Here is a 27,224-nt window from a genome sequence, read left to right on the forward strand (position 1 = left end):
ATCCAGATTTCTTGTCCTGAAGAAGTGAGATTTGTGGAAGGATATATCTTGTGGGTTTATATTCCTCCCTTTCAATAAAGTGAGTCCAGTTGTTGGGTTCTGATCAAACTTTGAGTAGAAGCTTTCAAAGGTAGTTGTACTTCTCAAGCCTTATGCAGATGGATTATGCCAGATAGAAACAAGACAATTCTTAGTACTCTACTAGGAGAAAAAATAAAGCATGGATTTCCATACTAGACATTGATCAGTAGAAGGAAGGTACTGCAAGTATTTAAACACCAGGAAAAGCAACAGTCACACTTGCATCTTGTTTGATATCAGGAAGTGTAGTTTGAAGACCCTAAATTCCAAGAAATTAGATTTAATCATTTCACCTTATCAGAAAAATTGTATTAGTTCTGTTGAATGGTGTTACTCTTTGAGTGATTTGCTTTCTTGACCTAGTTTTTAATTTGCTCTATGTTTTTGGTCAGTGGCATCATTTGAATAGGATTTGGGGGCATGCTGGGTAATGAGAGGAAGAGGATTGTTTTTAACTGTACTGTTACATTTCTGTGCAAGTGTAGAGTTTTTTTACTTGTATGATTAATCTAATCTGATTGTCCTTAAGTAGAACTAAGGCTATACTGAAAGAGTTGGGGAGGATTTTTTCTTTCTTTATAGTACTGGATTTTTTTGTAGTGTTAAATAAACTTCAAGAAACTCTATGAAACTCCACACTGATGGATATTTTGTGTCCTGTTTATAACATTAAAAAAATGCACAGCTTTTGAGTTCCTAGTGTTTATATGCATAAAAATGATGAATCAATACAGGAAAATGTTGCATCAGATGCTAATTTGTATAAATCTCTCTGCTGAGTTAGGTGTACTGAGTTCTATGATTAATGAGTTTTGCTGTGAATTGATTTATTTCTTTCTAGGCAAGCGTATATTCCAGTATTGCTTGCCTGTCGTTTGTGGATCTATATTTAAACTTTGTTGAGAAACAGTAATTGATTTTTTTTAATGATCACAGGACAAAATTTACGTTTACCCCATTTTTAATGTTAATTTACATTAACTCCAGTTAGTCCATTTTTTGAATGGTAAAAGTCAAATAAATACTTCCAAAATAAGTCTTAATACTTCTGAATAAGCTAGTCATTTTTTTTGAAGATACAGGGAGAGAAGTGGTTATTCAAAGCAAAACTGGATACAGTAGGTTTTAGTTCTAGTTCTTTCTTCAGCAGAAATACTAGATAACTTGTTTGTATCCAGTTTTCCAATGTGATGGAAGTGTGTACACCATTCTTTCCAATGGTCACCTTTTTTTTTAATTCAACCCTGTTTCTGCATGTGTAGGTGGTTGCTGAACATCCAGATGCTTCAAGTGAGGAGATTGAAGAACTGCTCGAATCGCAGTGGAACATGCTTAGTGAAAAACAGAAAGCTCGCTATAACACAAAGTTTGCCATAGTGACCTCTCCCAAATCTGAAGAAGACTCTGGTAAACGTAAAACTGTGCTAGTGTACTCTAACTAAATTTGATATACATAGTGGCATTAAACTAAGCACATATTTGAGACCCTGTAGGGAAAACAGCTTTGACTGTTTTCCAGTTTTAATTCTTGGTGTTTGTGCCAATAGCAAAGGAATGCCAATGGTTACAATAAACGCAACCCATGACGTCTACATTTCTTGCTCATTGTTCTGAAAAGTTGTTATATGTAAATCTTCTGCTGTTTAGACATTGCTGATTTCTCATTCTTCTTCTGCCCATAAGCAGCTGCCATAGCATCCACTGCTTGTTACAAGTGGATGGTGGGAAGGGAAGATGAAGTGTTACTGCTAGTAAAATTTGAGATGTTGTTTTTATAGAACAGTTAGAAACAGTTTAAAAACTTTAATCAGTACTACTCCTTTTCTTCATATATACTAAAGTATATTACTTCACATCATCATCAGCTCAGGAAGAACTATTCCAGACTTTATTCTGAATCCTTCACCCATTTGGCATTTTATTGTGCTACTCAAAGTTTTTAGGACTTCGTGCAAGTTTGCAAATACTTTATTTTTTTCTTCTTTTATTTCTTGTTGCTGTTTTCTGGTGTTTGTTTTTGATGAACAGTCTCAATTGTTTTCCAAAATATTTGAGGGGGTTTGGAGTCACTTATTTGAGAAAGGAGGAGGAAGAAGATAGTTTGCCATTTGCATGAACTTCATCAAATTTAACTAGCTATACTTTTTCAAATTTGAATAGCTTTACAGCACTGTAAGAAGACTTAATATGGAAGTATTAGAAGCCAACAGGTGCTGCTTTGGGCAATGACAAGAATGAGAGGGAGTGTTTGAAAGTTTGTGAGACTTGGAAAAACTTGTATAAAAATGGCAGTCAGTTTTGTTAACTTATCTGTGTGTGTGTGTGAAATAACATCATTTTGTGGAAAATTGAAAAGTTTTTAACTTTAAGTTTTAAGTGTTAAATATTTGGATATCAGTTTAAAAAAAAAACACATTCTGTATCTCTCAAGGTTCATCATTGAAGAATATTGGAGAGGCCAAACGTAAAGTGTTTCAAGACTCACCTAAAAGGAGATCAAGATCCAGAAGTAATTGAAATTTGTGTTGTGTGCAAATAGCTCATCATTATAAGTAGCTACTGAGTGTATTTTTTTATGTAATCACCCACGTATCATAATCTCTTTATTTTATCTCAGATGTTGTCTTCCTTGACGTTAGAACTTTAATGGATCCCAAATTAAATATCTTAACACTGTAGTGCTGAATTTTGTTCACCTTCCTCAGTGTCATATTGCAAGAAATGTAATTGAAATTGTACCTGTACCAGGTGTTTCTAGTACATATATTGTGTACATTTATAGTTACCTACAGATGAAAATATGTCAGTTCACTTGTTCCCCATCTCAAATCCTCTTATCTTAAACTTGGAAGAATGTTGTGGGGTTTCTTTTGCTGGCTTTTTGTAAGTAGCAGGTTTTCCTGGAGCCATTTCAGTCTGCTTTGTGGATTCAGTTTGGTCATAGAATATGTACTAGATTGTTTAGATAAGAACACTAATTTGAAAATTCTCCATATTTTCAAGTTGCTGTATTTTTAATATTTACAGATATTTGTTCCCACTGGAATAGAATGCTTGTAGCTGTAGGGCAATTTTCAGTTAACATGTTTGTGCCCCTGGAGCTTGCAATTTTCATACTAATAATACTCTGTAGCTTCATAAACTAGAGAGTACTGGAGAGTGTAATTATGTTGTCATTTCATCTTGATGGAAACAGACCACTTCCCAAACCCTCATCTATCTTTTTGAGGTGCAAACAATAGTGTAACCTGTGGCAGAGGTATGTAGATTATTCACTGACCCTTTGTATTTAGCAGCTGCTTGAACTTTGCAGTGAACAACCATCTAAATACATGAGTAACTTTGTGGTCTAAAATGGCTAGCATGGTTCTGTTCATAGGATTCTGGTTCATAAAGGCAAGGGATCTTATGGTCTCATGTAAAATACAACCAGCTTGTTAGAGTCTGGAATTGCCTTACCAGAAAGAGAATTAATCTGTACAGTTGGTGATATCTTGCCTTTTTCAGAGGCCCCTTAATAGATGTCACCAGTAACTTCATCTGTCTTGTTTGAAGAACTTAAAAGTACGCTTAAGAAGGAGAGTTAGAAAGTAATTTTAGTGGTAAGACACTGTTACAAAGTGGCAGGAGAATTAAAAGCTGTATAGATCAATCACATGCAGTCTGATGATATGAAATAAGTGTTGGGCAGTAGCATTCAGATCTTAAACTAGGGCTTGTATAGGTAGACTCATCTTTGTAAAATAACTTGAGTATAAAGCAGTTGATTTGGATTTATTCTAGAGTTAGTCTTCAACACCAGAAACCAGACCCTAAGCATTAAGAGGTCATCAAACTTTGTTAATGTTTAACCATGTTTTAAAAATAATGACTGAAAGAAAAGTACCTTAAATAACTAGATCAGTTCAAATAATTTCAAAGTGGGTTTTAGATAATTTTTCATGTGAGTTTCCCCCATCCCCCATCCCAAGGTAATTTACATGGAAATAAAAGAAACCAAAAAAAGAGGACAAAGGAGCCTACAGAAGATTTTGAAGTTCAGGAAGCACCTAGGAAAAGACTCAGGATGGATAAACAGAATAATCGGAAGGTAATTATGTCATTGGTTTGTTGGGGTTTATTTATAGCAGCACCAGTCACATTGCTGTAGTTAAGTTTGTCAGCATTTCCATTTTCAGGATTAAAAAAGAAATGTCCATATATCATACCAACCTGTTGTCAATTTTCAGGGATATATGTGAGCTTACCACTGTGGGATTTTTTCCTTTGGTTTTGAGGATGGAGATATGACAAGTTGCACTTGCTATTTAAACTGTTTCCGAAAGGATGATGCAGAGGGAGGCATGACCTCTCTGTGTTGTTATGCTCTGTAGTTCTTTTTCTTTCCTCCTGATTTGGAGTTAGCTTTACCAGAATGTAAAAAAAAATACTTTTAGTCAATAGTTACTTCAGACAGAAGTTGGAAGAGAGGAAAGAAGTAAAGCAAAACAGAAAAACTACTTTTCACCAACTGGAAAGCTATAGGACATTTTAAAGTGGCATGCTGACGCTTTTCGTGGGTTAGGAGACTGCAGTATGTTTATATGTGTGCAGTAAAAGTTTATTTATCACACGAAGCGCAGGGCTTCTTTTCTGGTTAGCTTGCTTGTGAGAACGAGAATTTTCCTTACATAGGTCACTTATGTATGTGGACACAGCACAAATCTGGTGGTGACTCAGGCACAGGTTTATTTAGTCAGGCGTGTAGAGCAGTGAATTTCATGGGTTTTACTTGTGTGAAAAGCTTAGCTCACACGTGTTCAGGTGTGTTATTGCAGTATCATACTGTAGTGTGTGGGTACCATAGACCTAAACTGAGAACTTCAGTGGTACAGCAATCAAATGAAACAACCTAATAGAGGGAAAGATAGTAGACTTATGTTTTAAATGAGTTGTAGAGGTCTTATTTGTGTCAGTCAGTTTGGTGGGCTGGTTATTTTCCTACTTCTGTTGACACTGTAGGTATTAAGACAACTTGTTGTCTTAGAGCTTAATATTTTTAAAAAATGGAATTTCAAATTGGCTTAATGAGCTGATTAGCAAGGGACAGAGATAATTCTTAATGTTGTTACCTTTGCAGAAAAAAGGGCCAGAGCGGCTCTTTGCACTTCATGCTGGAATGAGTTAGTTGTTGCATATTCATATGACTTTCTAGAAGCAGTTTTTCAAACCTTTTTTAACTTGTCTAATTGATTTGAATACACTATAATACACTAGATCCATGGAAAAATGAAGTTTACTTATTATAATTAATTCCTCCTGTAAAGTCCTTGTTTTGATTGTTCTAAAGCTACTTTCCTGTCCCACCAGCATTTGTACACTACAATTAGCCTACATTCTCAGGAGCAGGATGAAAGGTGGTTGCAGTAGAGTTCATGCATGGGAAGTTCCAGTATCTTTGGTGCTGTGATACACATGTGAATATACCAGCAGCAAAATAACTAAATGAGCTGAATGATTCCCATAATATTTATAGCACTAATGGTGCTGACTTTATAATGTGCATTTTAAAAATGCTGTTCTCTCTCTGGTCAGTTTAGCAGAACTGCTTACAAGGGGTTTGATGTGTGTAAATACTAGGTGGTTTGGAAATTCTAAATGCATATAGTAGGGTTTGTGGTCCACAGAAGGCTCAGATATGGTTTGCACTTTGTTTTAGGAATTCTCTCTTAGTCTTTTTCCTGCCTTCACAATCCTAAGGCACTTCAAGCTGTATATGCTGCTGCTTAGTAGAACATTCAGTGAATGACAGTGAAAATATCTATGTAATGATTCAAAAAAGCAAACACTAACCTTCTTTCTGTTATTCCCAGTTTACCTGCAGGCTTTAGTTACAGTCATTTTGCATAGGAGGAGCTTTAATTTCTTGACGTTTTACTTCTTGCACAAGAGTTGTGGGTTGTACTCTCCCTTTGTCCTTAATTTTTATTTAAAACATCAGAATGTTTTCACATAAAGTAACCAAGCCATAGTTTCCCATATGGAAGTTCTGAAAAACTGATTTGTTCGTTGTTGCTTTGGTGCTGTATATAAAATGCACATTAACAAAATGGGGGTTCTGCAAAGTGTGCTTTAAATTTAAATTGAATGAACTATCCTGTACATTTTCACAGAATCACAGAATCCTTAGGATTGGAAGGGGCCTCTGGAAATCATCCAGTCCAATCCCCCTGCCAAGACAGGGTCATCTAGAGCAGGTTACACAGGAATCTGTCCAGGTGGGTTTGGAATGTCTCCAGAGATGGAGACTCCACGACCTCTGTGGGCAGCTGTTCCAATGCTCTGCCACCCCTAAGTAAAGAAATCTTCCTCATGTTGAGGTGGAACTTGGTGTGTTTTAGTTTATGGCCATTACTTCTTGTCTTGTCACTGGGCACCTCAGAAAAGAGTCTGGCACCATCCTCTTGACACCCTCTTTTCTCTTTCATTTTTGCCCAGAAGTGTAATAGTAGTCTTAGAAAACAGATATTGGGAGCCTCTGGTGGCATTGTTGGTAGGGCAGCTTAGTCTGCTTAGAGCTCAGTAAAAACACAGCGTGGCACTTCTGTAGCCATTCTTGTTTATTTTTACAAAGGAAATCAGTTCTCTGGCCTTTGAGGTGTTCACCTGCACATCTTTCTTTGGTAAAACTGATTGTCACTTGAAGACTGTGAAGAAGCATGTAAAGTGTTGGAAATGTGTGTAAAGCTTTCTGTTCAATAGAGTTGTGCTTATTAATCAGGTGAGCATGTGTCAGGGTTAAGTATTCTAGGCTACAGTTTTTGTAATTTTACTGAATTTGTAACATAAGAAATGAAAAAAAGAAATAGTGGCATGTGTAAGGAACAACGTCTTAATTTTGACAAAGATTTGACGAAACTTCCCCAGTTTTTGGCCTAAACTTTTAATCATCAATTCTCAATCTGGAGCAAATTTAGGTGCTGTTTATTCTCCCTTGAAAATAGTGGTTTTATTTTGGAAATGCTGAAACAATCTTAACCATAGTAATTCAGAAAATGGCACTGCTATAAGTTGTGGAGTTGGAAGCAAGCCTCTGAGAGTTCTGCACAGGGTTTACTCTCAAGTTTCTATACTAATTCTGCAATTTACCTTCAATAATTAAAGGTTTTAATTTGACCAGTTTGTACAAAGAGTAGTAAGGATAATTTACAAGTTTTGTGTTCATTTAGCACTTCCCTTTTTGATATGCTGAATTTGGGATGGATAAGTGGGATGTTCCTTAATATTTCTCATTTGTTTATGGGCTTGTACCCTGTGCTGTAAATGACTTTTAAAATTCACTTAAGTGGGGCTAGTTTAACTGCAGTACCTTCAGATATTTGTAAAGACACTTTCTTTTTAATAACATAAATCCAGAACTAATTGCCAGTTGTATCCAACCACTCATAAATTAGGAGTTTTTTTATTTTTTCATATTTTTTTTTGTGACAGAGGGAGACAAGCAATGACAAAACAGCAAAAACAAACTCTTCTAAGGTCACAGAAACCTCCTCTTCACAAAAGAACCAGTCAGGTAATGTGGTCAGAATAAGTTTTAATGTAACTTTTTCAATTAAATAATTTTAAAATGCCGAAGTTGTCTGAGGCAGCCGGCTAAGTTCTGCTGACTTAGTGAGCAGTTGCAGGCACTGTGCCACAGCTGGGGGGGAGCCCTGTTCCTTCACTGCCCTCCTGCAGCTCAATCCTGGACTGAAATTGTGCTTTGCTGGTTGAGAGCAGCAGTTCACAAGTTCCCCGTGTGATGGCACCAGATTAAAGCTGGTGCCCCGAGATCTTGGCGAGCAGGGAGCAAACCCTGCTGCTGCCCTTTGGCCGCTGCACTGGCCCAGTAATACGAGTTCAGTCAGTGTCATGAGGCGCTTTGGGGTTTTAGTCCTTTGAAATGGTGCTTGATGGGAGCCAGTGTGGAGCACGAGAGGGAATTCTGTAGAACCTTGGATCAAAACACCCAAGTCAGACTTGTTAATGATGCTCAAGTTTAAGGTAACTGCTATCAGAGCATGCCTCTTCAGGAGTTACCGTGATTTGCCGAAGACAAGCGAGCTTCAGCATGTCCTGCACAGTGTAGAAGTGGCGATGTGCCATAGCTAATCTGTGGTACTTGGCTCCTGTATGTAAATTTTCTCTTAACAAAGTGTTAGTTTGTTAGTTCTCAGATTGTGATGAGCTCACGTAGGCCTTCTCATATAACTGTTACCTCTGCTTTAAAGAGGTCTTTAGTCACAAGGTACTTTGATTTTAATAGAAATGAGATGATAAAAAATTGGGAAAACATTTCTGAGCACGTATTTGATTAATGGAAACCTTTATTTTTAAAATCAAGCTCAAATACATTGTTTCAGAAGCTTCATGTTCACTCAGTCCTATGTAGGTGCCCAGAAGACGTACCTAAATAGTTCCTTCCTGTATCTGAAGGAGTATTTTAAATGGCTTCAGGGAGATAACATTTTAAAGTTCCAAACTTCACTTTGTAAACCAAAATTATTTTACAGCAACGAAAAATCTGTCTGATGCATGTAAACCTCTGAAGAAGCGAAATCGGGCTTCAGCAGCAGAATCTTCAACTCTTGCTTTTAGCAAGAGTTCATCTCCTTCAGCTTCCTTAACTGAGAATGAGGTAAAAAAAAAGTGGTGTTTGCACACAGCCATTTAATTACAGAAATTATCAGGTGTGAATCTTGTTTTTAAAAAAGCAAAAATCAAAGGCGAATTCTCTAACGTTGGTGCTCTAGACAAGTTACAGTTTTGGCCTCTGTGAAACCTGTTAACGTGTGCATTGCAAATCATTTATTGTAACACGAACGTCTGATTTGGGGACGTCGAGATATTATTGTGGTTTTTAATGTATTTACCAACAACGTTTTAGAATTGTAACCTTCTATTAGAGGCAAAGTAAAATGCCAGTGTGTTCTGTATTTTCTTCTACAGACTTTTATGTAAGTGTACTACATTAGTTACATTATGTAACTCAATATTGTCATGTTGCCATAGCTTTTATACCGAAGCAAATTGCCTAATCCTCTATTTGATCTAGAACCGGACAGTCTTCTGAGCAGAGCCCCTTTTAACTCAAATTAGTTTTCAGGCTGTTTTAGTGCTATTTCTCTGTGATGCAAATAGCTCCAATCCCAATAGAGTTAAACAGGCAGTGAAGGATGTATCTTTTTGATACTTGCTAATCATAGACTTAGCTCTGCGTATTTGGAACTGTAATTCTTCTCAGTTAACATACAATAAATGAAATGTATGTACCAGAAGTGTATTCATACAATCCATTAAACCATTCCCCAAGTCATCTACACTGTTAAAGTCAATCAGCCAAAGAGTGGCAGCATGAGGGTGAAGTATGCATGCTGTTTTGCAGGTGGGTTTGGATCTGTAGTTGGTAGGATTTAGTAAAATATCCATAGACAAACAGCTTCACCCAGTTTGTGTTACAAAAACTGTAGAGAAACTACTTGCCTGCTAACAAGGGAATAGGGCTTCCAGCTCTTCTAGAGACTTTCATCTCCACTAACAAATGCATGAGGTGCTGTAATGAATGCAGTTAAAATATCTTAAGCAATGTTCAGTAAACAGTTTACCTTTGGGTAGGGAAAAAAGATTGCATGTTAATGGCTGTGTATCTTAACTGTAACTGGAAAAACATTTTAACTAAAAAAAACCTCAATAAATACTCCCTCCTGTACCCCAATAAAACATGCAAAGGAGGTCCCCAGGAAATAATGTCCATAGCAGCAGCCAAGTAAAGTAATACTTTGTTTTCCCAGTTGAGAGACTCCCATCTTTTGGCTTATCAGCTTCTGCTGGATTGGCTTTGCTGATGGGGTGTGCAGTGTAATAGTCTATTTGGGACCACCTATTCAACCAGACTAGTTTAAGGAAAAATCGGGGGCGGGGGAGGTGGGTGGCAGGTTGGCTCAAAATATGCATCTCTAAATATTGGGCACTCAGGAGAAAGATTCTTCTCTTCCTCGAGATCATGATGATAAAGTGAATTATCCAGAAGTCTTTCTTATCAAAAACTGTTTTTTGTAGGATTTTTGGGCTGTAAGGTAATGGTTCACGTGTAAGAAAGGATATGGCTGAGATGGAAATTCTAAAACTTAGCACTAATTTACTCGGCTGCTGCTAAACAGTAAAAGAGCTGAGAAAAATTAACTTCATACAATGCACACAGAACACAGATACACAAACTAGAAAGTAAATTAATTGTTTTTAAACGGTTAAGGTATCAAAAAAAGTCCCAAACAGCATAACAGAAAACCCACCTTCTTAAATAATTTGGGGGGATTGGGTGCAGGGGGAAGTAGATTAATGGACTAAATCCTTGGATTGGTTAAAGCTATCCTGACCTGGACTTGGACCAACTAAGGATTGGGCCCAGTTTGTTTCCTATATTAGATATTTTTTTGCCTTTAAATAAAACAAAAATATCAGGCATGTGTTTCAGAAATCAATACTGACCTGCTCTACAAAACAAGAAATACAGAGATTCTAGATTGTGTGGGTGGCTATTAAAAACTTTTTCCCCTTTTGTATTTTTATTTAGCACTCGTCTAAACAGCTAAATATGTATGTGTCCTGAGGGCCTTCATCTGGAGAGAAACTTTCCTGTATTAAGGGAAAGTTTTTTTAAAATAAACACAGTCAGGTAATGATGAAAGCCTTGCACAGCTAATTGAGTAGGATGTAATTCTTCTCAACTTTAAACAGACTTAATCATTAACTTTCACATTTCTGTGTTCACTATAATACTTCTAAGTGTTGGTTTAGGTGCTCTCCTAACAAGTATAGGAAGAATCCTCTGTATTCTACAAGCACATACGTCTCTACAAGGTGTATTTATGAGGATTCTAGTATTTTTTTTTCCTCTCTTTTCTTTTTCTCCCATACTCTATGTGAACAACTTGTTCCAGAATGGAACCTGGATGTGACTGTTACTTGTCAAGAACTTTTGTAAGCTACACACCCCTTATATGTCTGTCCTTTATGACCAGGTTCTAGGAAAGATGTGCTCAGTTCTTTCTTGTTTGAAAGATGCATCTTATTTGACATTTAAAAAATATTTTAAACTATTTTTGTTGTTATTGGGGGATATTTTTTAAATGGGGTTTATTTGAAATGCTATAAAATCAGGCAAGGCCAAATTTTCAATTGATAAATTACTTTGAGAGGGAGATAAGAGTGGGAGTGTGGACTTGTTCAAACAGTTTTATAGATGTGACATATTAGAGATTAAAGGTTCACTCCCTTCAAAAAATTGAGCTTTGAAATTGTTTTAAGATGGGTGGACAGAAGCAGTAAAGTGTTTATACAGGAATAAATGTATTTCATACCTGCATTCAATTTTGAAACAAAATAATTTTGCTTCTAGGCACTTGACACAAGTCACTTATGTGAAATACGATTTTGTTGAAATATAATTCTTAATAAGCAACTGGTAGGGCCAGATGTGAAAAAGATATTGAACACTTTGGAGTCTGCAAAAGCTCAGACTAGTTTTTTAACTGGCTATGTAAGACATGGTGTAACCATCCAAAAGCACATATTTGTGAGAAGAGATGCAGTGATGTGTTTTAATTTCTTTTTTTACCTTGGCCCTCCACCCCCCAATAGTGTAGTTGGTGCCAGTAAGAGTGTAATCAGTATTTTTTAATAAATAAAAAAGACTTTACATTACCATTACTGCTGGATTAGTTGGCACACTTGGTGTGTTTGCATGAAACATAGCTGCTTTAGCTTTTCAATCAATTTTTGTGATTATTGTCTGGCTTCACTAAACTGGATGAATTTGACAGCAGATAAGTGTCAAAGTATTGTGCAGACCATAGGTACTACTTACAAACTTTGTCAAAGAAACTGTAATATTTTCCTAAGAGAGAACAAAATAAAGCACATGTAATACTCTCTAAGTTAGCCAGCCTGTTGTTCATCACACCCTCAAGTCTGAGCTGACCAGCAGATGGCAGCTTAAAGAAGCCTGGGAAAGATTAGAAGAGGTGCTTTTATTTTAATTTCATTACATCTTCCTTAGAGGAATTCTTTCTTCCTTCTGTGACACCCAGTGTCAAAACAAGCTCAGTTCCTGGTTATAGCTACAAATTCTTGTGTTTCCAAGGCCTAACAATGCAAATTATAAAAATGCAAGCCTTAATGCTCTTTTTCTGCATATTAAACAGTGGCTATTTTTCCCATTACTGATTTGAGACAGATGTCGTGTAGCTGCATTTTTAATGGGCATTATTAGCGTGTGTACACAAAGGAGAAAACACGTACAGCTCTTAAAAGGTAAGGTGTTTGCTTGAGGAGGCAGTTGTGAGACATGAACAGCTTGCAACTCAAAAAGTACATCAGCTCCATTTATTAACCCTGGAGTCTCGTTGTCCTGGAGTATGCAACTATAAACTCTTACTGAAGGTGAAAATAACTGACTTTTGATCCTAAGAACAGGAAGGAAGAAGGGAATTCATGTTACTTTAAATGAACTACTGACCTAAAGAAAAAGCAGTTGCAGTTGACCTTGCAGGTTGTTAAATGAAATCACTGACTGTGCTTCTAGCATTTCATTTAAGCTTCCTGCAGATCTAATTCTCTCTTCTAAACGTTGCTTAAGGATAAGTTAATATATAGTGCCACCTTACATCCTGTGACTTAGCAGACAGTTGTTTCCTGTGTTTGTTTCTGTATGCCTATGATTTTTTTTTTCCTGTTTGAAAGCACCAGTAAGCAGTCAAGGGTACATTTTTATGGAACGCTGCAAATAGTTGGACTTGTTCCTTGCTAAACCTCTGCTAAAGCCTCTAATATTTTACATGACCTGCATCACCCACCAGACCATACAGTTTTGTTACAATGGTTCTGTTTTCATGTGGAAAAAAGTTCTAAGCTTCACTTCTGTTCTTTGATGGCACATTCTGTGTAGAAAACTAAGTCTTATGTACTTATTCTCCTCCTGTGTGTTACTTAGGCTTCAGAGTGCAGAGAATCTGTTAACTGAATGTTACATGATGTAGGTTTTTATTCCACATCCCCTACTAAAGTATCATGAGTATCTGTAGGCAATTTTATACTGTTTTAAAATGTTCTCATAGTTTTAATTAACTTTCCAGGCAAATTCAGAAATGCATAATATCCTATCTGAAACGTCTAACTCCTGCTAATAATAAAAATGAAACTTGTCCCAGGCTGTCTTTTTTTTGCTCTTATAGTACTGTGTACACTTGTGGCACCGCATACTTAAAGAATTTATCTAGTCTAGCAGTATGGGCCAAAATATCACTCTTCATTCAGTTCAGGAATTCTTATATGAAATAAAGAAAATGTTAACTGTAACTCAATTGGCTCTGTCAGTTTTTCTGTCTCTGTGTGGGTGCACGATAGATTGTCTTTTGAATACAGCCTGACCTGTTTGTATGTTGCTTATTGACTTACATAAGTTGTTCTTAGAGTAAAAAAAAGCAAAACCAACCCCAAAAATCCCAACACTCTAGCTGCTCAGATTTTAGTAAGAAAAAAATATGCAGTTGGGTTTTATCTGTTGGAAAGACGGAAGAGTTTATTTATCAGAACATGCATGCTCCAAGCTTTATAGAGAGAGCTCTTGGCCTGCCCAGCCCACTTCCTCCTGGGTGACTGTGGTGTAGAAATCACAGACTCTAAATTCCTGTCAGGAAGTCTGAGATTGTAGCAGTGTCCTGAGTGTTAAGGAAAGTGAAACTTAGTGGGCAACAGCATTCAGAACTCACGAAGACATGGCTCTTTAATTGCCTGTGAAAAGACGCGGTGTATCTTTGGTATATGGTATTGTTCATATTGTATGATTATCATATATATATAATGGCAGGTGACCTGAGAGAGGATGTTGCTTAAGACATCCCTGTAAAAGGTGCAGGTTGCTCTATGTGGGCCCTTTCTTTTATGGATCCTGCTGCTCCTGCAATGGAGACTTGCCTGCTGAACAAGGAGGAGGAAATAATTTCTTGTCATGTTTATTTTCATGTTATATTCCCCTAGCTTTAAGATAAGCGTACATAGTGGGGTGTGTTGCCTTTTGATGTCCTGGAGCCTGCATTATAAAGCAAGTGATGCTCAATTAAACCAACAGGAAGTGGGAGGGGCTGCCTTCTTTGGCTCTTGAAAAATTTGCTCTTTAGTTGTTTTTGTTACTGCTTAAACAGAACGTGACAGAAGAACATCATTGTCTTGAATGACTAAGACCAAAGCTTGTATTCTTAAGTCTTAAGAAGGCTGTTACACAAGTATATGTGAGTAATACAAAAAGTGCTTTTATTAGATAAATTGATAAAGTCAGTTTTCTGAAGAAGAAATTTTTTGAACAAAAATTGAGCTTTGGTAGCTGGAAAAGTCTAAAGAGATGTGTGACTGGTGGAATAGCAGCTGCTGGAGCTTGTTCCAGCGTGGGCACCATAGATGCTCAAATGTTAACAACTTCTTCAGTCTAAATTTCCAGATTTGTTTTGAGCCTTTAAACATGGCAGGAAAACCTCTGAACTGGATCTAGGAGAAAGTCCCAAGGAAGCTGATGAACACGGAGGTGTTGATGTTGCTCAGTCTGCAGTTGCTGAGACACACAGTAAATAGTATTTGGGACTTGATTCTGCTCCATGAGACAGAAGTTTTTGCCTTAACAAATACTGATGCTCGTCGTTTAGGACAGTCTTTAGCCAGGAAGTACTTCAAGGGAAGAAAAAAAGATGCACCATGACCCCCTCTCCTAGGCTGACACTGAGCCAGTAAGGATGCTTTCTTAGATCAGCTGTTTAAAATGAAGACTTAATCCTAAATGTAAAACAAAAGGCACATTTAATAGCCAGGTCACCACCTAATCAAGCAGAACGTTTGCATTTTTTTTTTGTTCTTATTGTCATAACTTGTTAAATTCCCAGGCTCCAGATTCCATGGGTAGACATTTTATTTTCAGACCTAAAATTTCTGAACCTTTTTTTCCTTGAAATTACAGAGCAGTGATTTTGCTGGCTCGGGTATTCACTCTGATTTTGGAGCTGTCTGAAATGAAGGAGGCAATTTTAAGTGGAGAAACTTTTTTTTCTTCAAGTGGGTGGAGCAAATATCTACGTCAGTATTTGACTTCATCTGCTTCTTTGAACCACAGCATGATTTGAATTTTTAAATTCTAGTCCATCCTTTCACAGATTCACAGCTTCTATCAGTATGATTGGATGCCAACCAAGAGTATGTCACTACTTTTTTTTTCTTTTTAAATAAGTGACATTTCAGCCACCCGGATGTGGAAGGAACAATGCCATTTGCAAAGTCCACCCACGTGGTTCTAGAAATATGCAAGCTGAGTGTACATACCAGCTCACATTTAACTCTTTTTTGTCAAAAGCCAGAGGAAATGAAGAATGGCCTTGCATTTCTGCTGAGGTGTGTGGCTGAGAGTAGAATCAGGTACCTCGTTGTAAAAAACACTTTAAAAGTTGTAGATGTGGATTCAGTATTTAGATGTACTGTGAGGAATGTTTCCCTACGTTAGTGCTTATCCTTTCACCTTTAATTGGTGGTGCAATGAGCTGTGCAGTTAATTCAGACTCAGTGTTGCAGCTGCAGGACTCGTGTTGCAGCTGGAGGAAGTCTTGCAGGAGAAAAACACTGAGAAGTGATTTTGTACACAAAATCTGTATACAGTCTTCTGTCAAATTGACTTCCTGCCTGCCCCCCTTTAATAATTTTAGGGTGCTTCAGACAAAAGACAAAATTAAGAATATAAGCATGTAAACTCAGAAAATGCACATAGCTGAGTCAGTTTCATTCCTTTCAATGCTCTAGTGTGTTTTCTTATTGTAACTATTGTATAGAGTTGCACACATTTCCTCCTCTAAGCCTGCTCAGCAACCTCTGAAAACCAAACACTTAGTTACTGAATATAATCATGCCAAGGAAACTCCATTATTCCACCAACAGTCCTTGCATCTGTATGCACATGTAGGTCCCTTTTGCATGTCGCAGGTAAAAGTAGTCCAGGAAGCAGGAAAAGAAGGTAAATCTCATCCTTACATTTAGCAGTTAAACATTTACCCAGTGTTCAGCAATGCTTGCGGATGTAATCTGGCTTCGCTTTGTACATCAAATATTGCAGTATGCAAAACATGTTCATTCAGTTATGAATTCATCTTGAAGATGGCTTTTACAAGCATTGTTACATAGTCTTTCTAAAAATAGGTTGATGTTTGTCTGAAAGAATCCCTTAAGCACTTCTTTTGGTTATTGTGAACAGAGAATTTTAGCATGTAGTTCAAAAGAAAATTAAAAATACTTTGGGGGATTTGAAGTCTTTATATGCTGATCCCTGTACCATTGTGGGCCTGAGTAGCTGTTCCAAAAATACAGTAGTACTATAAAATACATGCTCAAAATATCTTGACATGAGAAAACCCAATTGTTTAATGACCCGTTGCTACAATTTCTGTCTTTTCAGGGCTAAAAATACAATACTAAACACAATTCACAGAGATGCCAAAATTTTGTCCCAGTTTGACTCAGTAGTGAAGCATTTTTTTCAATAGTAAAGCCCTGGGAACTTGGAAAAATGCAGTAATGTGTCCCTACATGTTCCCTTTTGAGGCTTACATGTGTAAGTAGTGAATAATGACTGAGACATGTGGGAAAGGAAGGATTGCCTTGAGAGCCTGATGGGAAATTGGTCATTTCTGTGAGTGGTAATTGTATTCAGAACCTCAGTAACCCCTGAAGTAAGTTCTGGCCTGCCCCACATGAAGAGCACAAATTGGCTTTTAGGCTGTTTTCCTCCCTTTTTCTCAGTTGTGTATGCAGGTGCACAGTTTGCAGTAGAAAGAGGCGCATTTGATTTCTGAAATACCACCCTTGCTCAGTGTTCAGGCAGTGAAGTGTGAAAGCCTCTGCAGGCGAGTCCTCACAAAATAATGTTGACGTGCAGTATCTGAAGGAAGTGGGAAGGAAAGCCTGAGTGATGCGCAGTGTGTGCAAGCTGATGGTGCATTGCGATGATCCACCCTTCGGAGAAAGGGTGTCCTCCATGTCACAGCAGCAGTAATTGCTAAAGAAAAGTGGAGATGATGATAGAGTTCAAGTACAGTTTCAGTGCAAAAACTTGGCATTTCTAAAAATCTGAAGTGAAGAGCTTTGGCTTTTTTCCCCCTAAATTTACACTCTTTGAAACAGTCCTTTACCTTTAGGAGAAATATGAAATTACTCCAAATGTAAAGCAGAATAAAATAGCTACAAATTGCCAATTAACACATTCTGCCGCTAATCTAAATGTTGATTACTTTGAACCTTGGCCTGAATTTCAGAAGAGTTAATTATATACTTTTTTTTTTTTTTTTTTTTTTTTTTGCTAGAGGGGTTATATTATGAAAATAAGGACAAGACAAGCTCTGGTATGATTACCAGGGAAAGATTTATATTTGTAACTTAAGAAGTAAAATAACAAACCTCCCTGTCCAGATTTGTATTGAAGGCTGTGTTTTGGGCTCTAGTATGTGAACTGTTAAAAACTTCCACAGAAGTCTTATGTTTCATTGCAGAGGTGGCTCTGTCACGTCAGCATGAACTGATTTCTAGCAGTCTTCTTGTAAATCATCTTTACTTAGTGACTGTTTCAATCTACATGTATCTTAATTGCAAAACTCAGTGTCCCCCGGATGAATCGGAACCTGTTAGTGCTGCTACAGCTTGCTGGGGGTACAAATACAGTTTTCTCAACCTCCTCATGTTATACCTCTGTTAGGTTCTAAGTTGTCTCTGAGAAAAATTGGATGAAGGGTTGTCTCAACTTCTTCTCCACAGGCCTCTCCACAGGCATTAAGGAACAGATGCTTTTTTACTTCCCTGATACTTCCATTGGGTATTCTGGGATAACTTCAAGAGCTGAGATGTTGAATTCCAGTTCTCTTCATAGAGGCAGCTTTCCTCAGAGATGTCTGATAGAAAGTGTTTCACCTTCTGCAAGATACGAATAAAGGTCCAATTAAATTATCCTCAAGAAATGCATCCCTTACAACAGGAAATCTGCTAGCCTTCCCCTTTATTAGGGCCCTAATGAAATCTGATAGTGAAGTGTGTGTGAGCTGTGCGTGGGTTATGGCTGTTGGAGAGGATGGTTAAACCTTTGGTCATGGTGGCAGGGATGAAGAGGTGCATTCTGCAGCATGCACCAGGCCACAGGAGTGTATCACTGAGCTGCTTGTGAGTGTAGTGACTCTTAGGAGCTGAGACAGCCATGAGCAGGTACCCAGTCTTGTCTGTGTAATACAAAACTGGTGCTTAATAGAGCATTTGATTTGTAAAGTGTATGAGACTCCTGACAGCTGTAAAGGAGAGATTTTGAAAGATACTCTCAGCCTGGTAGCCATTCAGTTGATGAACTGAGGGTATTTTGTTCATGCTCTGTGTTGGTATTTGTTCTTGAAACCTGGCAATAATCTATAGGTGGACGTAAATTGCCAAGTTTTCTTTTGAAATGAGCTGATAGAATTTGGCTTTTGTGGTTGCATTTGTGATGTCAGGGTTGATTCTTGCCAGCACTGCTTCTTTTCTTGGCTCAGTAACCATTTAATTTAAATAAAGGACTGTTGCATTAATTCTGAGGCGGTAGGATCTCCGTGCTGTAGGAAAATTGATGTCAGCCTGAGGTTCACAAATGGCTGGAATTTTGTCACCCATATCTAGGGGGATTCTGAAAAACTGCCTCCTGCTAATAGGGTTCCCTTTCCATATAGAGATCTGCATCCTTCATTTGAACAGAGTGTATAAAGGAAAATCTTGGACAACATTGCTTTGACTCATTCCCTTAACTGAATATATTTGTCACTGAGTATGTTCTGTTTCTCTGCTGTTTTCAAAAGCAGTGAGCTGGGGGAGGAGGAGCACCTTCCTCGGGGGCAAGGTTCTATTGCTTTTGCTGCTGGCAAGACTGGATGCTGCACAAATGGGTTTTCTCTGGATGTAGGTGTTTTGTGGTGTGGGGAAAAGATGGGAAGCCTAATGTCAGGTTACAGCAAGACTGCTTGTTTTTCTTTGCTTTGTTTTGTTCTAAGTGGAAAAGAAATGCAGATCTAAGACCTTCCAGCTTATTTTTCCTTTTTTCTTTTCTAACTATGACTAATTCTGACTAGTTCAAACAAGAACATAATGAGGTACTAAAAATGTTAGAGCATTGTGCTGCTTACACTAATTAATGTTTCTGTGGGAATAGTTTAAACAGAAATGAGCATGTGTGTAAGTTTACTTAAACTATAAGGGGAACTGGGCTTGTGATTTTGCTGTGCTCCCATGCTGCCTTCCCTTATCTGCCCCTTCCCAGCAAGAACTTTGCAGTTCACTATTGCAAAGTTCCTTCCAGGGGACAGATTTCCTGGTGCCTGAATAAAGCATTGATTTTACCTGCAGTTTCTTTTAACCACTTACGAAATGGTCAGGCAGAATCTCCAAATCACTTCAGTTGTAGAAATTTTCATAGGTGGAATGAAGGTATGAATTTACACAGAGGAAATTAATTTATACCCTTGAAAGTAATGTGGGGAAAAAAACCCACCAACCAGCCAACAACTGTCAGTCTGATTCAATTTATAAAATATTTTTAGGCGTGATCAAGGAAAGCAAATGTTAAATGGAGGAATGCAATTCTCCCTGGCAGCAGCAGTGAGAATTAATCACTCAAAACCAGTGTTTCTAAAGGGATTTTATGAAGACTAAATCTAGGCCTGGCTTGGTCTTATATTTTTCTTTCTGATTTCAAAATAAATCATTCTCTAATAAATTTGCACATTACATGGGTTGGTTGATAGGGAGGTTGCACGTAGCTGTCTCCAGCATGTAGCTGGGCCATTTTTAGAAAAAAATGTGGTTTACTGTAGATAAATACAAGATCGCGTGTCTGAAAATAGGGAGTAAATTCTTCATATAAAGTGGTGTGTCTGTGTCCTGACAAATGGCTGTTGGCCAAAATGATCTCTTAAACAGCACAGCAATTTAGAGTGACTTTCAGTGCTGTATTGAAGAGACTTGGGGAGATTCTTGCACAGCAGAACAGAAGTGGAGAAGAGTGGTATCATATTGGCTTGCTTTGGATACAGTAAGATTACAAGACTTGTAATGGGTTATTGCCTCCAGTTCTCATGCTTGATTTTTCAACAAGCTTTTTAAAGCTCAGAAAAGGTTTAGAGAAACCCCACTAAAATGCTCTAGATGCTGGAATAAGTCCCCGAGGGAGAAAATTAGAAGGCGGAACAAAAAGGATTGAAACGGGCTTAATTGCAGCATGCTTCCACAGGAGGAAAACATCTGCTTCCAGGGGACTCTTAATATAGCTGAAATGCCTGGAGAAGGCATCATCAACTGTGAGTTGTAGATAGACAACCCAGAAGGGACAGGAGCCAGTGCTTTTGATGGTATGTGTGAATAACCATTAGAATGAGCTCAAAGAGAAATGAAAGCATCCTTTTGCATTTCCAAATGGTGATCTTCTCCTGGAGAATGTAATTAGTGAGGCACAGCTCACTGAGTATCATCTGAGGGCAACAGCATGAAATTCTGCATCTTCTGGTGTAATGTGAGATGAGACAAATTACTTGGTTGTCCATTAACCTATTCTATTCTATTGAACTGAAAACTACCTTGTATTTTCTTTAATATATGTTACTTAGGATGGGCTTTTTAAAAGTATATTACAACTATTTTTTAAAACACACCATATTTATTACATCTAGAGATAAGATTTTTCCATACCAGGGCTATCTTCTATAGTATTTTGCGTTTATTGTTGACTGTTATGTTCCTTAAACATACTGAGAGCTGCTTGTCCTTTTCTTCCTCTCTTCTATGTGCTGTTCACAATTTCTTGGAGAATATTTGGGTCAGAGACTTTCATATGCAGCTTGGAGTTACCAAGTTTCTTTTTAAAAATTGACTGTTGCTCTCAAATCGCATGCTCAGACTTTAATCGAGGGATTTGAAGATACCCCTGTGTTATGGCTGGGCACTTCTTGCTAACTGTATTACAGAACTGAGTATAAATAAAATGCCATATTACAACGTTTTGGTGTTCTGTTTTGGCTGCTGCTGAGGGGGATTGTTGTATAATCCTTTTGATGAGACTTCCACAAATGGGTATTCTGGTTTTAATCAAGGTGCTTTTTTGAAGGTGGGGGAAACCAAACCAGAAGAGCGTGCCTAAATCTGCTAGTCTGAGTTGCAGTGTGTTTGCTTCCATCAGTTCTGATGCTGTGGAAAACTGACCAGTTGTGGCTGCTTTCTCTAACACCTGTGTTTAATCTTCAGATCTCTGATGGCCAAGGAGATGAGCGCTCAGAGTCCCCCTATGAAAGTGCTGATGAGACTCAGACTGAAGTGTCTATATCATCCAAAAAATCTGAGCGAGGAGCAGGAACAAAAAAAGAATATGTGTGTCAGGTGAGAGATGTTAGCTGGGCGATGTTTTCTGAGCTTTCTCAGGAAAGGTCTTTATAAATATGAAAACGACAGTGTTAGGCCAGAAACAGGTTTATCATGTGTGTCTGAGATGTCTCTTAGTGATGAGGTTGCCATGGCAGTAAATGGAATTCTTAATACTTAATTATTTTTTTTCTTGATCTTTAATAAGCGACTTAGCCTTTCTGCTTGAGTTTCCAGGTCTGTAAGATAAGCGTAATTTGTAGCTGAGAAGAAGCACATGAGTGTTGCCAGGTGACTGGTCAGATGATGCAGAGGGGATGCTGATTTCTCTGTTAGCACAGAGGAGGAAGCCCAGCCCAGTGGGGTTTGTGCTCTGTATGCAGAGATGGCAGCACCGCCCTGCCGTGGTGTGTGGGTGGGAAGCGACTGAAAGGAAAAGCCTTTCCTCAAACTGTTCTAGAATGGCTCTTAGGTTATGAAATGATAACACAATCCAAGTGGACAAATGGCATTTGTTTCTCTGAAGCTGGGCAAGCAGTTACATTTCCATTTTTTGAACATAGTGGGAATGAGGTTGTATCTGTCTATAAATGTTGGGTAATCCTTAAATGGTGCCAGCACTGCATTTCATTTTTAGTTATGCATGTGTCACTGCTAACCACTCAGATACAAAAGTATCATTGTACCAACTGGACTGATTTCCTTTTGCCAAGGAAAAGGAAAGGAAGGATGCTTTTTAACCCTACTCAGATGCATCAGTGTGCTCAGGGAATATTTCTTACAGCTTTTTTTTTCTATTCCTTTTTTTCTGTCAGGTTGTATTTACTCCTGAATCATGGTCTGAAAGGGATATTTATAGTAGTTTAATGATTCTGTTACCTGTTTCAACTTGAAGCCAGGGCATGTGACGATGCTTGTAAAATTATCTTTCACTTGTTAAATTTGACTTCAACAATGAGAAAAGATATTTTGAGGAGCAGTATATGAAAAGGAATAAAGAAAACAAGTTTTTTCCGCATATGAACTTTTCTTTAACATTCAATGCCTTTGTGTTGTAAAAGCTGTGTGAAAAAACAGGTGATCTCCTACTGTGTGAAGGACTTTGCTATCGAGCTTTTCATGTAAGCTGCCTTGGGCTCTCTGGAAGACCAGGAGGAAAATTCATTTGTAGTGAATGTACATCAGGCAAGTTTGTCCCTTTCTATTAATTAAAAAATAAAAAAGTTACAGTTTTCCATATATTGTTCTAGGACGTCCTCCTGGATAGAGTATGTATTCTCAGAGATTCCTTATTTATCCTTTGGGACCTGACAGGCTGGGAATTCATAGAGTACCACTAAGTGTGCCATGTTTTTCAAAGTTCCCGTGTTTTCAGTGACAACTCTCTTGCAACATGGCTAATGTAATCAGAATTCCATTGCCTTAATAACTGCAGATTATTTGCTTTCTGAGTACAATTACAGTTGAGGTTTAAAGTCGGTCACAAAGACTTAAGAAATCCTAGAAGAAAGAGCTGCAAGTGAAACATTTAGAGTTCTTTTTCAGTCCTATGTGTGTCTGTGTCAGTCTTTTGCTTTTCCTGTTAAAAGACTACATTATTGCTATTAATTTAATTTCTTTTAATCCTGTAATAACTGCTTGGAAGTTCTTAATCTCAAAACTTTACATAAGATTTCGTTCTTGCTCATAAGCTCATTTCAGTACATGCAGTAAACCTTGTTGGAACTGCTGCTTCAAAATAAAGCTGTTCCAATTAGTCCAGAAAAAAAAATTAGAAGATGCTTGTCTTTGGTCCTGCTTCAAATTTCAGAGGACTGCAGACAAGCCATCATCTTATTCCACTGGTTTAAAAAATTTTCAAAACTAAAAATTCATACTTATCCTGGCATACTAAGGCTTATAAATAAGAACATAAAGTCAGATTGGTGAGGCTTTGGGTGTTGTTGTGTACACTTCAACTGCAAAAGGGTTTGCTTTTTAACTTTATTTTATTTGTATCTGAGCAGATCAGTATTTAATACTAAAAAGCTAAAGTAAATAGATTGCTCCATCAAGTAATGCAATTCGATTTGTTGAAAAAACCTCCTCCACACCACAAAAGCATGCATAACATGAAGGCATGAGAGCAGTGGTCTAAATAATTCGTGTGTTTGGATATTACATTCTGTTTATTATTTTGCCACCAGGTGTGCACACCTGTTTCGTGTGTAAGGAGAGAAAGGCAGATGTGAAACGCTGTGTTGTGTCTCACTGTGGAAAATTCTACCATGAAGCTTGTGTGAAAAAATTTCATCTCACTGTGTTTGAGAACAGGGGGTTTCGATGTCCTCTCCACAGCTGCCTCAGTTGTCATGTTAGTAACCCCTCACATCCACGAATTTCAAAAGGTAGTTTCATTTTACGTTTTTATGACTGATGAAATCATTTTATTTATGGTGTGTTAAGGTAAGGAATATGTCCATCTGAGAGCTGCTAGCTGCAGTTTTGTTAGGCATAAATGGACTATCAAGTAATTCAGAATTTTTTAAAAAGTAATAACAGAGTAAGTTTTAGTCAGCTTTAGTATTTACCTTGTTTGTGCCCTTTTTTAAACTATCTTTCAGTTAACCAGGTTTTCTTCTCAAGAGAGAATGAAATCTGGAATGTGTAGATGATGAAGGAGAGAGGCAAAATAGTGGGGGCAGGACCTGAGAACGTACAAACACTTCAGCAAGGCTCAATGAGTGTGGAGACATTTTGATTCTGTGCAGGTTCTTTGCTTTGGGCAACATTTGCAGACAAAATTTGACTCAGGAAGAGCTGGTCTACCCTGGTGTGCATAATTAAAGTCTTAGAGCGCTTTAAATTGGCTGTAAAGTTCTCTAAAAACCTTTATTAACTCAGTATTGTTGCAAATACGCAAGCATTGAAAACATAATGGCTGGAGTTTTGTGTGTATATAGAGTGTCTTAGTACTACCATCTTTTTTGCTGAAATAACAAGTCAGTTTTGTCCCAAAGTAACTCAGCAGTGTTGTGCTTTGCCGCGGGTCAGTGCTGGCCCAGAGTAAGCCGTGGGTGTTGTGCTTTGCAGGGAAGATGATGCGCTGTGTGCGCTGCCCCGTTGCGTACCACGCCGGGGACGTTTGCATCGCCGCGGGATGCGCCGTCATCGCCTCCAACAGCATCGTGTGCACCAACCACTTCACTGCCATGAAGGGCAAGAGCCACCATGCCCACGTCAATGTCAGCTGGTGCTTTGTGTGCTCCAAAGGTAAACGGCTGGGGAGGGAGCTCCTTCAGAAATGCGGCATCAAAACATTTCATTCTTCGGCTTAAGCGTTGTTTTTCTCATCTGTTCATAGCAAATTGGTGTTAATGTGGCATATTAAATTAGGCTTTGTTAGGTTTTCCTATAATGTCAAGTTGGCTTATGCTGCTTCAGGGTTTTAAATATCCTTTTTTTTTTTTTCAGAAATAATTTATAAAATAATGTTTTTACTTGGGCCTTGTCCAACAACCAGAAGCCCGATTTCATTCTTTACGAGAGACACTTAATGAGTATTTTCCTGTTCTTTCCCCTGCTTTCAATGTACCAAAGCTTTTTGTGTTTCTTTATTGCTAATATGTAATACTACACCGTAAATATTTTAAGAGTTGCTTTTAGTTTAGCAGCAGACTGCAAATGGAATCAGTATTAGTTGTTGCTGGGTTTGCCACTAATTAAGGGTGTTTTGTTTTATCTTGTACAATAAATCTGTTCCTTATTGAGAACCACAAAATACATAGTGGTGATTAAACTTGTAGCAGTGAAACTTTACCTGATTTGTTAACAAATTAACATGCAGCATAGCAGCTTTTAAGCTGCAGCCAACTTTCCACTTGATAATTTGTGGAGCAAACTTAACAGCCTTGTTCCTTCAGCCCCCCAAGGGGGGAAAAAAGCCCCAAAATCATAGAGAAATCTGTTATGGTTACAATTCTTCTTACATAGAAATGTTAATATATATTGAAATTATGTTAAACATATTGTAGTCATTAAAGTACAGCAAAGTAATTATAATTTGTGCATTATTCTGGCATTTTTATCACCAGCTTGCTTATTATTTTGCACGTGTAACCCAAGTCTGCCAAGCATTCGGATTAGTCAGGACCTTTTGGCTGCTGTACCCAACTAAGTGATGTGTGTATTTGTTACTGAGGGTCAGCATGTTTTAACCATTTATTTTCTAATTCAATGTACCATACGGGTATCATTTCTGACCGGTCTGGAATTCAAAACTTATACTTTGATCTTGATGTTTTCCAACCTTTTTTCCTTTTTCTGTGTCTGCAGGTGGAAGTTTGCTGTGCTGCGAGTCCTGCCCAGCAGCCTTTCACCCTGACTGCTTAAACATTGAAATGCCAGATGGAAGCTGGTACTGCAATGACTGCAGGGCGGGCAAGAAGCTCCATTTCCAGGATATTATTTGGGTTAAACTGGGAAATTACAGGTCTGATGAAGGAATTTATGTTGTTTTACAGTACTGGCATGTTCAACTAAGGATCATACAACTGGTTGCTCCTGTAGGCCAGCCTTGCTGCACACTGATTTCTGAGTCCTCTCTGAACTAGGGACCTCACCTCCTTGCAAGCTTCAAGTTCAAAGACTTGCAGCTTTGCTGTTGCTCTTGGCCAAGGCTTTACCCATACAGGCCTCCTCAAGTCTTCTGACTTCTGCTCCAGTGTATGAGCTTTCAACCCCTGTTTGTTTGTGTCAGAGATCTCTGCCAATAAATTGGTAAACTGGTAATTGGTAAAATTACTCCCTCGCAGGTTGAGACATCACTCAGATTGTTGGTGTTTCACACTTGGATGAGATTTGAGTGAGACAGAGGTAGCTGGGGGTTATCCTTGAAACATTAATAGGTGTTATCAACCTTCTCTGGATCTTTGACAATTACAATATTTGCAGGTCTTGTAAAGATGATTGTTTTGCTACCCAGACACAGGAAATCCTGTGTGTGGGCTTATCTTGCAGGCAGGTGAAGCCCCAGAGATCTGATTGTCAGGCTTTCCTTTTCTAGTCTTCTCTCACTGTCTACTAAGAGAGGGAAGGAAAGGATTTTAAATCCTCTTGGATCTTGGAAATAATAATCAGTTAGTGCTGTTTCAAGTGATTTTGTTAAACTATCTGTTGCAGAAAGAGCTTGACTAAAATGCTGTATTTTTTTATTTGTACTTCTGTGCTAGATGGTGGCCTGCAGAAGTTTGCCATCCGAAAAACGTTCCCCCAAATATCCAGAAAATGAAGCATGAAATCGGAGAATTTCCTGTGTTTTTCTTTGGTTCTAAGGATTACTATTGGACGCACCAAGCACGGGTGTTCCCTTACATGGAGGGAGACAGAGGGAGTAGATACCAAGGGATCAAAGGAATTGGAAAAGTCTTCAAAAATGGTACATAGCTAAAAGTAAAGAAAAATAATCCTGGGATATGCGTGCTTTGCTTTCTTTATACATTGCCTTGGGTTTTGAACATACATTTTACAATATTGAATTAAAGAAATTTGTGGTGTCCTGGGCAGCAGTCACTATTACTGTCTTTGCATGAAAACATTAATGTCTTATAAAAGACTGGCATCTAACTGAAATTAAATCTGATGAATTTTACTTTCTGGTAAGCTAAAGAAAAGACTAAGAGAGACTATCACACTGGAAGACTGAA

The 27,224-nt window shown here is 37.9% G+C and overlaps 1 protein-coding gene across 1 annotated transcript in view; it reads left to right on the plus strand.

Annotated features, from left to right (window-relative positions):
• Positions 1-27,224, plus strand: part of NSD2 (nuclear receptor binding SET domain protein 2) — a 99,365-nt gene that overhangs the window by 62,470 nt on the left and 9,671 nt on the right. The window contains exons 7-18 of the mRNA XM_066317389.1: positions 1,344-1,488; positions 2,513-2,590; positions 4,053-4,171; positions 6,234-6,338; positions 7,552-7,633; positions 8,613-8,737; positions 21,427-21,558; positions 22,602-22,725; positions 23,727-23,927; positions 24,613-24,792; positions 25,855-26,011; positions 26,751-26,956. Coding sequence (XP_066173486.1) covers positions 1,344-1,488; positions 2,513-2,590; positions 4,053-4,171; positions 6,234-6,338; positions 7,552-7,633; positions 8,613-8,737; positions 21,427-21,558; positions 22,602-22,725; positions 23,727-23,927; positions 24,613-24,792; positions 25,855-26,011; positions 26,751-26,956 — 1,654 coding nt within the window. The remainder of the gene's footprint in view (positions 1-1,343; positions 1,489-2,512; positions 2,591-4,052; positions 4,172-6,233; positions 6,339-7,551; positions 7,634-8,612; positions 8,738-21,426; positions 21,559-22,601; positions 22,726-23,726; positions 23,928-24,612; positions 24,793-25,854; positions 26,012-26,750; positions 26,957-27,224) is intronic.

The sequence above is a fragment of the Sylvia atricapilla genome, chromosome 4, assembly GCF_009819655.1.
Source record: "Sylvia atricapilla isolate bSylAtr1 chromosome 4, bSylAtr1.pri, whole genome shotgun sequence".
Taxonomy (NCBI): Eukaryota; Metazoa; Chordata; class Aves; order Passeriformes; family Sylviidae; genus Sylvia; species Sylvia atricapilla.